Source organism: Sphaerodactylus townsendi, linkage group LG01 (genome assembly GCF_021028975.2).
Source record: "Sphaerodactylus townsendi isolate TG3544 linkage group LG01, MPM_Stown_v2.3, whole genome shotgun sequence".
Classification (NCBI taxonomy): domain Eukaryota; kingdom Metazoa; phylum Chordata; class Lepidosauria; order Squamata; family Sphaerodactylidae; genus Sphaerodactylus; species Sphaerodactylus townsendi.
In genome coordinates, this window is record NC_059425.1 from 143705501 (window position 1) to 143720041 (window position 14541).

Consider the following 14541-nt stretch of genomic DNA (forward strand, 5'->3'; position numbering starts at 1 on the left):
AATCTGGGCTCCCTAGTTTAAATAAGTGATGCTGGAATCCACCCCCAAACAGCATCATTTTCAATGGTGTTTAAACTAGGGAGGCCAGATTCTCCTTTTAAATCCACATTAAAGGGAGAATCTGGGGTCCCCAGTTTAAACAACATGGAAAGTGATGCTGTTTTGGGGTGGATTATCTCCCACCCTGAAGCAGCATCACTTTCAATGTTTAAACTGGGGACCTCAGATTCTCCCTTTAAATCCATGCCGAAGGGGGTGGATTTAATAATAATAATAATAATAATAATAATAATAATAATAATAATAATAATAATAATAATAATAATAATAATAATAACCTTTATTAGGCATTGAGAGAATAAAAGAAAGAAAGAAAACAAGCATTGGCAGGAAGGGGGAATTTAAAAGGAAAATCTGGGGCAATTTAGGGGGCGCCTGCTGTCAGGAGTGCAATTATTAAGATAGCAGCACCAACATTTCAGGGTATCTTCATGAGACCCTACTTATGATACCACCCAGGTTTGGTGAAGTTTGGTTTAGGGTGTCTAAAGTTATGGACCATCAAAGGTGTAACCCCCATCTCCTATTAGCTCCCATTGGAAACGATGGGGGATGGGGGCACTCCCTTTGGGAGTCCATAACTTTGAACTCCCTAAACCAAACCTCAACAAACCTGCATGATATCATCAGGAGAGTCTCCTGAAAAATCCCTTAAATTTTGGTGCTGCTAGCCTAAAAACTGCGGCCTCTGCAGGCCAAAAACAGAAAAACACTGAAAATACAAAAATCCCACAAACGAACCTGGGCAACTGTCCACTTTGTACAATGGGAGAAACGCCTCTGAAAAGGGCTGCAACAGGGCTGCACTGACGCTGCAACCCAAACCCATGCATGTTAACTCAAAAGCAAGTGAGTTCAGTTGGGTCTTCTCCCAAGTAAGTGTTCAATAGACTTCCTGCAGAACTCAGTTCAAAAAAACTTTCCCATATGAGGCTAACTATCCCCCTTATCCCTAAAATTTAAGGTCCATTAAGAACAACTTTTTGACTGTACATTAAGTCAATTTGACAAGTGCATATAGAATAGAAGAAGATTCTGTTCTTCTTCTTCTTCTGCATACAGAAATGGCTGATGCTGTTGTTCAACATACCGAATGTTCAGCAGTGAATGGCCAGGACGAAACTGACTCACTGGCTCCTCCCCTGGCCACACCCCCGCTACACCAGTGGGAGCGGCAGGAGCACTGGGACGCTGGTGCCACAGCACTGGGGAGGACCACAGCAGCTGCATGTTGCTGGTGGCCCTTCCGCTGGGGCAAGTGCCCCGGAGCAGGCAAATCTACTGGTATGGCTGCACACTCCTTCCATGAGTGGATCCCCCCCCCCCCGCTTTGGATGGGTCCATAAGTCGACTTCAGAAGCATCCTGAGAAGCCCTGATGAAGACTGCATGATTGATGTAGAAAGTGATCAGCATGTGCCACGACTCAGCAATAACTGAAGATTTTTTCAGGAAACACAAGAAACATTAGTATCTAAGTCAAAACTGTCTGTGGTAGGATGTTATTTTTCTTTTACATAGTAATATATTTTATTTAATTAGGGACGTTTTAGTCTAATTTTGAGAGCCTAATTACTCGCCATTGTTATTTAAAATAAATCAGGTTACAAATAATTCTAACACTATTAAAAATAACCTAGCCAAAACAAGAGTTATTGACTGAAGTGGCTCACAAACCTATGTAACACTTACCTGCATTATGATTCTATAATCCATATCACATAAAGAGACAATAATGTCAGGAGGTACAAATGATGGCTAGGGAAAATATGTAAATATGCTGCAGGCATGTGCTGTGTTAGGGCTAATAAACATGACACCCTGCTTGAATAAACTGTGGGATTTTGACACATGTGAGTCAAGATCCTCTGTTGCTTTTGCCATATACCTCACTTGTGGCTTAGTGGTGAGCCAAGGATATGTTTTACTTGCCATCTAGTAAGTCATCTACTGGAGGTGACACATGGCGGTGTAAGAAGATGACTGTTTAGAAAAGCAGTGAATTTAAAGCTCTCTCCCTGCATGAGCAAAAGGACTGTCCTATCATCTTTCTGTGTGCTTATTCTAGTTTGCTGAAATGCACATCCCAAGATCTCCCTCAGCAAAAGTTTCCTCACTCATTTCAATGGAGAGTGCACATGCAAAATAATGCTTGCCTAGAACTGTCACTCATGTTTCCATTGAACTGAAGGGTACAGCACACATTAGAGGATTTGGGGTGCAAGATGCTCCAGGCTGAGGTGCTTAACTTCACTGGCACAATTCAACCATAAAGGGGCATATAAGTGTGACAGAAAAATTGCTAGTTCAGAATATTTAGATATGCACACATTACTAAGTCTCTCTCTCTCACACACAAACACACTCTTCTGGAATTTGTAGAGGGAGCAATGGTACTAGTGTAGATTCAGAGTTCTAAATAGTTTTCAACATTTCTCATAAATAATCATTTGACATGAAACACAAACTGGAGTTTTTTTTAGAATCTTTTATTAATTTTTCATCACATAAAATAAAATAACCCAGAAATAATTTAAAGTTACAGAAACAAATGGATATAATTTCCCCAAACTCTGTTTATTAATCTTACTAATTTTCTAGTGTGCAGGTAAATCTATGATGCATGTTAGTCAATCCTAATGATTCTGCTGAAGGAGGTACAACATTAATTTTTATCACGAGAAAAGAAAAGCTGCACAGTGAACCACAGACACCATGATCAGTACGAAAAAAATGAAGAAAAGAGAGATGGATGTTAGTAACCATGTTGGGAAAAAAAGCACAATATTTCATAAATGAATAATCCTATAATATGTAAGCCGTACAATATTTCCTCAGTATTAGAAAAGTGTGTTCTGTCTGAAAAAGCAGATAAAAGCCCTGGTTTCAAATCAGGATTTTTGGGGGGAAAAGCAATGAGTGAGTATTCCAACGCTCACCTCCTACTTTTTTCCTCATAACCACAGTCTTTACAATGAAGAGAGGGTCATTTAAATTGCAGTTTTCTAAGAAACAAAATAAATGTACTGTACTAAGCATTGTTAGGGGTATTTACAAGAGAACTGCATGTAAGAGGACAACTACAGAGGACTGTGCCGCACTTTTATGATCATTCCTTGGAGCTAAGAAGCAGATTAAAAGCATATGGGTCACAAGAAGCTGATAGAATAACCATCCTTGAACTATCTGAGAAGCAAGGTTCAGCAGTGGTAGAGAAGAGATACATTTTATGTATTACTAGCGGGACCTGGCCACGCGTTGCTGTGGCTTATTGTGCTGAAATGGGAAAGGAACAGTAGCAGCAAATCAACTGCAGAGGCCAGCAGTACATGCTCATGGAAACGCGCAGGCTGATACTGTGCGATGTCATTGATGTGTGTGACCGCATCTTCCGTCCCTTCTCTTCCCTTGCATGGCACCCCTCCCCCTACCTACCTCCTCTTTCCCTTTGCTAGAGTGGGTGGGGCCCCTCCCTCCCCTCCCTTGCATGCCACCCCTCACCCTCTCCCCTCCCTAACTTCTCTTCCCTTGCATGCCTCCCCCTCCGTCCCTTCCCTCTCCCACCCTCTCTTCCCTTGCAGGTCACCCCTCCCTCCCTTCCATCTCCCTCAGCTAGGGGGGTGGGTCATATCCAGATGCTGGGCCCACTCCCTCCCCTCCCTTGCATGCCACCCCTCACTCTCTGTCCCCTCCCTCACTTCTCTTCCCTTGCATGCCTCCCCCTCCATCCCTTCCCTCTCCCTCCGCTGAATGTGTATGAGAGTAGGTGTGTTGTGTGGTAGTAGTGGGTGAGGCACAGAGAGTGAAAGGTACCTGCATGTGAGGGGGGGAACCCCACCTGACATCTCACACAGCAACGTGTGTATGTGTTTAACGACCACTCAAATTATTGCCTATGTACTGTTTTCACTGCTCATATCTGGCCATCTGAGCGAATGTTCAAAGGGCACGAACATTCTAAGGGTGACAGTTACACACCGGCAGCTTCATGGCCTGGTGCGCCAGGAAAAAGATGTTTTGCCTGGCTCAGGTGTGTTGTCTGACAGCGGGAGGTACATAACAACACAGTCAGTGGAATGAGTAAGTGTTTGTGTAATTTTCAGAGCGTTTGGGCCAGCAGGTGCGGGGTTATTCTCAAAGCAACAAATGCATATATATAGAGATTGATAATCTCCATTAGGGCATAGATCCAGCCAAAGATATACATGTTGTTTTCAATGAAAGAGGTCTACAGCCCCATCCAAAGGGAGGGGGAATACATAAGAGGGAGAGGTGCAGGGCTGTTTCAGTGAATTTGCCCTCCCTGGGACACTGGCCCCAGCAAAGGTATGAATCTGTTAGCAGGCAGCTGCCACAACCCTCCCTGGCTGTAGAAGACAGCACGGGATGAAATGCCAGCCTGAGGAGTAGGTCGGGGGGAACCTGACCCTAGTCAACTTTCACACCCACTTCACCGCCAGATACCCTGGTGCCTGGCTCCAGAAAATAGAGCTATGGCACAGGCTCAAAAGATTCAGTTGGAATGTGAGTTCATGCCCCCTTCACATGTATGCCCTAGAACAGACGTCCCTAATGTGGCTCTAGAAGTGTTTCTAGAAAGCAAGAAAGATCAGGTAGGGCTTTTGCTCAGCAGGGCTTCTGATAGCTACTGAAAATCTGATTGGCTATGCAGATTAAGAGGCATCCTATTAAACAGCGGATCTGCCTGAAATAATACAGATTAATATTTAGAGTCATGCCTAACCTTGCTCCCAGATATTTTGTAGTGGCATCCAACACCTTGAGTGAGAATTCCAAAGGGACCTGCAGAATAAGAAAAACTGGAAACTCTACTCCAGATCACAGAGGCAGGGTCAGTATGGTATTTCCTTGTGGTGCTTGGATTCATGTATAAATAGGTGAAGATGTTAACAGTAACATGAATTTTCTACACAGAAACAGCACCAACCAAGAAAGAATTTGCAAGTTCCATGGGAAAATTTAAAGTGATCCTCCTCCATTAAATGGTCATGCTATTCACATGCATGCCTCTGCAGCATGGGCTCACACATGAAACTGATCTCATGTGTTTTTAGTGAGCTTTAGTTGCATAATTTCCCAATTAAGGTCCAAATTAGGCATGGGGATTGTCTGCTTTGGAAAGTAACTTTTCATCCTCAGCCCCAGGCTTCCACTCCTGTTTCATGGAGCAACAGGAGAAACAGGGGGCAGAGCAATGTCATATATTGATTTTGCACAGCTCTATGTCATATATTGATTTTGAACAACACTTGATTTTGCACAACTCTATGGTTTTCAACATAAAGTAGAATTTGGTAAATTCCTAAAGCATGAGATGCCATGATGTCACTTCTGGGTATGTACCTGCAAGTGACACGACGGCATCTCATGATGCCAACTTCTGCAGTCAATGCCCCCACCCCAACACTTTTTTGGCTGGCAAATGTCCCAAATGCCCAAAAGTCAAGCCTTTTGTGCTGAATTTTTCTATGTGAGCTTATTATATGTATGTAGTAATGTGCTAAATCCACATTTAGATAAGTCAACAAATGTTGTACTTACATGAAACTATAGTTTATTCCAGCTGCAGTGAATAAGCACGGTGCTTGAAATAGTTAACTGTTCTTTTGTTGTTTAATATCTGTAGTGTATGCAGCAAGATCTTCCAAGATCCATAAAATGCCATTGTGTTTGCCATAAAAAGATAGTGAGTTGAGACACTGGGCTATTCAAGTTATTACCTGATAACCTGAATCTGTAAACTCATCTGACAAAACATCCCACAATGTTGATATCAGAGAATATGGCTTCTTACGGTGTCTGGTACTTATGTAGCAACGTGTTTCAAGAACACGGGGGGGGGGGGGGATGGATATCACATTAATCAACATATATTCACTATTGTGTAACTCTTTCTGAGGACTCCCCTTTTCCCTAGAATATAGTGCAAGTGATTGTGCTAACATGTTAGGTCTTGCCAGTGTGACAACGAAGTGTTGTTTGAGACAAATTCTATTTCTTGACTTCATTTGTCATTAAACTTAGTCCATGGGGGGAGGGGGAAGAATGCTGGGCTACCACTCCAATCTGACAAACATGAATGACAGTAGGGTACCACTGACTGAAGACAACAGACTCGCTGGAGAGCAAAGGGTATGAGGATGAGTTAAAAGTACCACTAAGGAGACCAGATTAATTCCAGGCTTCTAGTTTCACCTTGTTCTATTCATGTATCAAAAATCTAAAGTGTTTCCTTAGCTTGTATTATGAATGTAGCCTAATTGGCTGTCAGGGGAAAGGGCTGGTACTTGATGATCTTAACAGCATCCTACTATTTCAGCAACCATTTTTTACCCAAGGAAAATTTAGTCCCAGGCTTGTGAGGCCCATATGGAATTACAGCCACATGGGTCTAGAGGCTGCAGTGGGGGTAGGGGGAGAGGTCAAAATTGTTCCCTCCTGCCTCTTGAAGCATTCTGATAGTAGAAGAGGTAGAAGGGAGCAGTTTTGCTCCTTACAGATTCAGCTTCCCAGTCTAACCATACAGGTATTGCAACTCCAGAAATAAACATTTCCATAATTGGGAAGGGGCTGTCTGTGGGAAGGGGCTAGCTGGGAAGCCTGGCAATCTTTCTGGGGTCCACACAATAGCCTTGTATTAGACCCAACTCTACGTTTAGTATCACATGCTAAATGTAATGCCCTTCTCAACTGGGATGTGTGATTTGTGTAGCTTTACTTATATATTTACATTAAATATTTTTTTCATATTAAAGAAAATATACTTTTATATTAAAGAACCTCAGATTCATTTAGTATTCACAATTGACAATGTCTGTTCTTTTATACAATCTTTATAATTCACAGCTACTTTATTTATGGACTTTAACTGGTGGTAAAAAAAAATAAGAAGAAATGGCTTTAAAAAGTATCAGCTTAGAAAACTGACAAATATGAAGCAAAAGATTATGGAGACATGCAGTGGCTTTGCTAAAATTAAACACAGTAAGTAGAAAAATGTAACTAATGTATTACCAGTTTGTGCCATAAATTTAGCAGCATCAGCTTGTTCCTGAGGGACCCTTTTCTCATGAACAGATCGAGGTCGCTGACTTTTAATTGTATGATCTCCCATCATTCCAAATTCTAAAGACAGAATAAAGGTTTATGAAAGCTTGTGTGCAGACATTTCTCAAAGATTACATACTATCTCATGCAAGATTTGTCAAAAAAACATCTGGAAATGATACTAGTAAAATTTCAGGCGAAGGGAACGGCAATTCACATCAACTTATTTTGCTATCCTAGTTTTATAAAAATTATGCTTTATTCTATGTGGAGAGATTCAAACTGGAAGCTTTTTAATTTTAAGAAAATAATTAACATTTCAGTGATGTGTATACTTAAAATCCGCTGTGGGACAAAATCAGTTATTCATGCTGGAGACATGGTACTCAGAATATTTTAGAACCAGTGCAAACCACACCAGAAAACTACCACCACAGAGGTAAGAGTTGTTCTGACAGAACCTAACGTTTCCTGAGGAAATCAATACTTTTCCTTCTCATCATTCAGACCGATGGACTGGCAAGCAGGCTTTCATGAGAACAGTGCCAATGTCACATGATGAAGTGGCCCATAAAATGCTTAATGATAAGCTGGATGCAGCAGCAGCTGTGTCTGTTAGTTTCATTGCTTCAGAAAATTCTCAGTTACAAAGAGCATTGTAGGCTCAGGGCTTTTTCTTCCTATGGATTCTAAAACAGAACTGTCTTTTGATTTTAATAGGCGACATCTATGTTAAAATCTCTTGCGTGTGAATTGTGAAATGCTATTTTAAATACTACTGGTCATTTGCTCCACTGCCTCTGACCAACTACTTCATCTCTAACAGCTTGAGCCTAAGGTTTACTCTGCTACTATATAAAGGCTTAAAACCAGGGGTCCCAACATCTACAGCAATGCAGCAGCAGCAGCATCCATGATGTTACTGCAATAACAGAGGGAGATAAGTCATCACATTTAGCTTCAAAGGCTCTACTGATTCCTGCCAGAAATGGCCTGAATGTTGGATCTGGACTAACATTTCTGCAGGTGCAAAGAATTCTGCTTACAGAGCATAACATTCATGTCTTTCCCCTTCTGTGACAGCCTGAAATGCCTGCTAAGTTGGGGGTGGGGATTTTGGCTAAATTGGGGGTGGGGAATTTGCCTGCTAAATTGGGGGTGATAAGATCTCACTTCCATAAGTACACTTTCCACAGCTTGCATTTGTGGAAAATTTAGTCTGTATCCAAGCCTGCATATAAATCTGATTCACATATGTTATAGGAATGCCTCAAGAGCATGAACAAATACCTCAGTGGTTCGGATCATTATGGTAAAGTCATATTAGCTTCTGATGTCACAAGTCTTTGTCTCCTTCTCAAGATTCTTTTTATGAGCCTACTCACATTTTTGGCATTTTCTACATGTGCCTCAGGTGCATGGTGCCAAATGCTGGCCACTTAGCTATGCTCCATTCACTATGGGATTAGTTGTGTGTGTGATATCTCTGAGAACTAGTGCCTCCACAAGGAACATATATACAGGGCCACTGCCATTTGCATGGCTGTAAAATCTTTCCTTTGATTATTCAGATTGCAGCTGCCATCATATAGCCTGCACACTGAAGAGTACTTTCTCACAAACAATGCTCTCCCACACAACAGCAGCCTTGCCAGTGATGTCCCCTTTCATTTCTAGTAACTGTCAGGGCAAAGGACCTTTCAATCTTTATTTAAATAGTCATTTAATAGCCTGATTCTAGAATTATGAATTTATTTAATTGATTTATATTTTGCCTTTCTTACCAATGGGAATTTAGAATGGTTTACATAGTCCTCCTCTCATTTTTTTGATGCTCACTGCAATGCTGTGAGGCAGGCTAGACAGAAAATGTGTGATTTGCCTGAGGTTACCCAGTAACTTCCATGGCAGAGTGGGGTTTTGAACCAAAATCTTCCAATTCCAGTCCAATACTCCAACCACCACCCCATACTGGGCCTCAAGTAGGTATGCAGCCACTAATTTGTCACCCTAAAGAGATTTTCTTTTTTTTCTGAAACAACTTAATCAATAAAACATATGTTTGAGTGTGCATATAACTATACATACATTCTTCAGGAGTATCTACAAAACATAATTAAATTATTTAAATATTCAGTCCTTCCTGAACACATCTATCTATCTATCTATCTATCTATCTATCTATCTATCTATCTATCTATCTATCTATCTATCTATCTATCTATCTATCTATCTATCTATCTATCTATCTGTCTGTCTGTCTGTCTGTCTGTCTGTCTGTCTGTCTGTCTGTCTGTCTGTCTGTCTGTCTGTCTGTCTGTCTGTCTGTCTGTCTGTCTATCTGTGAGCTCGTAAAAAAAAACCTAAGCAGAACTACAGTCTCACCAAACAAATGCCACCCATCAGCTGCACTTGACTGTTGCACTTGCATTTCCAGGAAAGCAGTAAAAGCAGAAGGTAAACAGAGACCCCTGTGGGTTGTGCTTGGTTTGGTGGCTCAGAAGTTGTGCACAGGGCTAGTAGTGAAAAACAGCTTTAGCTAGAGATAGGCTGCTGGGTGGCAGGAACAGCTTGGTTTTTGAACATCATCTTTTTGACACTTGGCACTGGTATCTCAAGATGCCTGCCCATTTTCGAAAAGGAAAACTTCAACAGTGCGTTTGCTTTGCTATAGGAAGGGGTTCCAGAGGCATTGAGGGAAGTGTGTGTATTTTTAGATCACAATCATTTTTAGATCACACAGTAGGAACCATTTTTAGAACACATTGTAGTTTAGGTTTTAGATAACTATGTAGCCTGATTTAACATCTGAGTGGATGATGAAACAAACTAAAGTTGGGGTTTGTTTCTTTTTCCTTTTCTCTCAAAAACAGAACAAGCCAAAAACTAACCCAAAGTCACTCACATAAGCATCAAAGGACTACAGAAGTTTCCCTGTGATAGCACAGTAGCCAGGAGTGATGATCTTGTGCTACCTACCAAAGTAATGCTATTGATAAAGACTTTAAAGCACATAAACCATTTGCAAGAAGCCATGAGATACAATTATGTATTTGTGAACTGATCTGAATGTTAATTTGTCCTCCTCCTCCTGAACTGACTTGACTTTGATTGCCATAGGTAAGCTCCTGGGCATCAGAATAAGGCCTGAACACTGTAACATATGTATGATAGAGAAGGAACCCAATTAAGTTTCCTCCATGGTTTATACAACTGAAACTTTTTTTTCAAAATGTAGAGCAGTATTAGCAAAGCCCAGCTGGCTGACCAGAGTTAAACAATATACCCTTGCAGCCTAATCCAGCTGTCCTCAACCAAAGCCAGAGTTTTTTCAGCTCTGGCCCTGGCCCCGGCCCCAGCTTCGGCCCCGTGGAACTATCTACCAAGTGAACTGTGGGGCGTTTCAATTCTGCAAGGCCTATAAGATCAAGATGTTCCACAAGACCAGGGGCAGAATGAGGGGGAACTGCGACCAGGGCACAAGTGCACCCTGCGTCCCAGCCACACTCCCATCTGCCCCCGCCCACCCTGCCCTGCCCCTTGAATGTCTCCACCACGCCCCCACAGGGGTGCACGCCTGGTGCATTGCACACCCTGCCCCCTTGGCGCTGTGCTACTGTGCAAGACCAATGGCTGAGGGCAGTGATGGTTCCCATCTAGGTGGCCTCCCTTCTTCCATTTTTTGTGCCTTGTTTCATTATTGAATTTTTCTGGGTTTCACCATCATTTCCCCCTTTATTGTTAACTTGTAGTTCTCCTTTCCTGTCTTTCCCCACTAACTTTCCATTACCATATACGTTTAAGGTACCATTAGAGTTTCTAGAGTTTTAGTAACATTAAAAAAATTAAATTGTGAAAATTGTTATTTTAATTGTTATGATAATTGTTGTAAGCCACTGCCAATTAAAGCATGAATCCTTGCTATGCACGTTGATGTTTGCATTTACTTCTCTGAACTGTGGACCAAACATCTTGTTTTGGCATCTAACAATTGTCTTGGTTTATTTTCTAAATTTAACTCAGAAGAAGAAGAAGACTTTATTTACAGTCAATGACCAAATATAAATTTAACTCAGCAAGTACTGTAATCTATTGCAATGTTGATTGTACTTATCTCCCTTTTTACTAATGTCCACTGCCTTTGCAATTCCCTTTCATGTTGGTATGTCATACCTTAGACCACAGGTGTCAAACTCGTGGCCCTCCAGATGTTATGGACTACAGTTCCCATCATCCCCTGCCAGCCTGATTAATTGCTCCTGCTGGCAGGGGATGATGGGAAGTGTAGTCCATAACATCTGGAGGGCTGCGAATTTGACACCTGTGCCTTAGACAGTTGTTGTCTTAGACTTTTTCCATTTTCACTGTTTTTTAGTTCTGTAATCGTAGGCCTTTTGCATGATTTACTGAAGGTCTTTAAAAGGCCTCCAATGTCGATTCAATTGTGTTGTTGTTGTTGTTGTTGTTGTTATGGTAGATTTCACAGCTGCCAGATCTTTAGCTGGTTGTTGGCCTTTCATTACAATTTGAGTCTCACCCAGAGGACCAGGAAGTTGTAATGTATCAAAGTAGTATTCGTGAAGATCCCAGCAGGGCTGCCTTCTGAATTTGACAGATGTTAATTTTGTCAATTCAAAGATGTTTCAAGTGCTGCCCTAGTGTTTTCGGGATAGTGCCCAGCATGCCGATTACCACTGGGACGACCTCAGCTGATTTGAGCCATAGACGCTGAAGCTTGATTTTCAAATCATGCTATCTAGTGACCTTCTCGTGTTCTTTTTCAATCACCCTGGTGTCACCGGGTACTGCTATGTCGATGATGGCAGCAGGGTCATTATTTATTATTATTATTATTATTATTATTATTATTATTATTATTATTATTATTATTATTATTATTATTATTATTATTATTATTATTATTATTCAATGCCACAGCTACAGAGCAGCTCACTGCAACATCACCAAAGTCTAGCTCATAACAATATAGAACAATAAAAATATACTAAAATAAACTACAAAGCACTAAAAGATATAAGATGTGACTCAATCTACCTAGGGTGGAACAATTCTCAACCGTATAACCAAAAATCAAAACAAAGATAAAAATTTTTAAAAATTGAATTGCTTTTCATATTTTGTCATTTGCCTTGAGTCTCAGTGAGAAGCATAGGTTCTAAATGAAACTGTTGTTATACTACTGTATTGTAACACACTTGTCCCTTCTACAGAGTAATATTAAAAAATCTAGATTCTAAACAAAAATTACTACTAGCTCCTCAATAGGATTCTAACAGCCACATATGCTTGGAAAATTCCCAGTGCAATATGTCTGAAGAAATCTGTGGACAATCAGTACAAAGAATTATACTATGCTACCAATGCTGACTCCGCTAAGTACCTTTATTTCTATACATTGAAATGTATTTCAAAATCCGGAACGGCTGAAATGTAATTCTAAATTATTACTTCCTCCATATTTTCAAATGCACTTCTGTCAAATAGTCTAAAACAGATGGTGCATTCATGTTATTTGCACTTACTTCATGTTGTCGTCTAAATTTCCTCAATAGGCATTTTTAGTCACACCCACATCTGGCTGGTATAATTTTGTTTTCATCACTAGATGGCAGGATGTGCCTTAACTTAAGCTGCTCACATCTGCAGTAAAAAACAAGCATCTTGCTACTAAAGCTTTCCTTTTCTTCCTGCCATATTATGTTCCAGCAACTCAAATCCAGAAAGAAAGAAAGAATCAGGGAAAAATACTCTCCTGAAAAGAGATACAAAGATTAGATGACCTAATAAAGTAATGATAAAAAGAGGGCAATTTTGAACGTCTCTACAATTCGGGCAGTATTTTGGTAAATTATCTGGAGAGGCAGGATGAAAGTGCCATAGCACATCACTGTTCATTCCTACTTTTGAGTATATCCATTCAGAAGCATAGAGCTTTCTAGATATATCTCCCCATATGTAAGCCTTTATGAAAACTTCCTAAGACTGCAGATGGCTGAAAGAACCACCGAATTCCATTGTTGGTTTCTTACTATACACCACTGATGGACGCAGAATAGTTGTGGCATAGTGACTAAAACACTAGTGGGTTCTGAGAGACCTCAAGAATAATGCTATTTTTTTTTATTTTTAAAGCTTTTATACCGCCCCATCCCCGGAGGGGATCTAGCATAATCTTCTGTGCTAAGACTATGAGCTACAGCTACACAAAGCATGAAGACATTGGCTCAAATCACAGAATAACTCCCCATCCAAATATGAGGATAATAACAGTGGTCTGACTTCCAAACAGCACTGTTTTAATATAAAAATGGGCATCTTATTATTGTTGTTGCTGTTATCATTGTTATTACTTCAGTGTAAAAGTGTTCCTTTAAATACATAGGTCAGCAGGATTAATACATGTATACCTGAAACAAATGTTGGAAATAGGGAAGCCACTCCTGCTCTGTACCCCTGGTCCCCACTGCTGTTCAAGGGGTGGTGGAAGAATGGGGTATCCATTTGGCAACATGCTGATGCTGTGACATCACTTCCAGCACAAATCCGACATAATTGCATTGATATGATGATGTCACTTTGTGTCAGAATTGATATCATGGCATCAGTGCAATGCTGTTTAGGTAGGGCCTCACCCAAACAATCTCCACTGAGTACAAGCACTGGGCTGCCAACTCTAGTTGGAAATTTATTTTTCTGAGTTTATGGGGTAAATGGGATGTTCATTTTGCCTGAATACATCATGAGGATTTAAATGAAGGGAGTTTTTGCCATTCCTACTTAAATATTTCCAACAACACTGGACTCTTCAGTGGACACTGATATTGCGAAGTGTTGGTGACACAACTGCCAGTTTCACTGGGGCATTTTTGAGTGCTTCTGCCTGTCTGTGATCAAAGGCAACTGTCTGCCTGAATTTCACTGTAAGTCACAAGAAGTCATACTGTGTTTTCTCCCATTCCATGCATACGTGAAGCCATCAGGTGAAATCATTAGAAGGTATAGCAGTAGAGGCTACCAATATGTTGCTATCTTGATTTCTTTCAGGTCTCCTCCGCACATAGTGACTGGCCACAGGGAAAGGGGAATATAAGGCCTACTTGTCTGAAATTGAATCCTACAAGACAGAAGTAAAAATGGCCAGCAAGTGGTTGGGCCTGGTTTAGACTTCCCATTGTACATGCAGATAAATTCCAGACTACGTATGTTAAACTGCAAAGAATTTGCACTAAATATCAGGTGACCTGTAATACATCAATCACAACCTCCAGGAAAAGTGTATTATGATTGTATATTCATAGTTATGAAACTCAAGCAATATGCATCACCATGCTTTCAAGTAATGAAATACAATTTCAAATGCACACTCTGTGCTATACAGCAACATACAGTGGAA

At 40.7% G+C, this 14541-nt stretch overlaps 1 protein-coding gene across 6 annotated transcripts in view; it reads right to left on the bottom strand.

Annotated features, from left to right (window-relative positions):
• Positions 1 to 14541, bottom strand: part of ADGRB3 (adhesion G protein-coupled receptor B3) — a 560145-nt gene that overhangs the window by 360340 nt on the left and 185264 nt on the right. For all 6 annotated transcript variants that reach the window (XM_048496360.1, XM_048496376.1, XM_048496350.1 and 3 more), the window contains one exon: positions 7095 to 7205. In XM_048496360.1, the coding sequence (XP_048352317.1) occupies positions 7095 to 7205 (111 nt within the window). The remainder of the gene's footprint in view (positions 1 to 7094; positions 7206 to 14541) is intronic.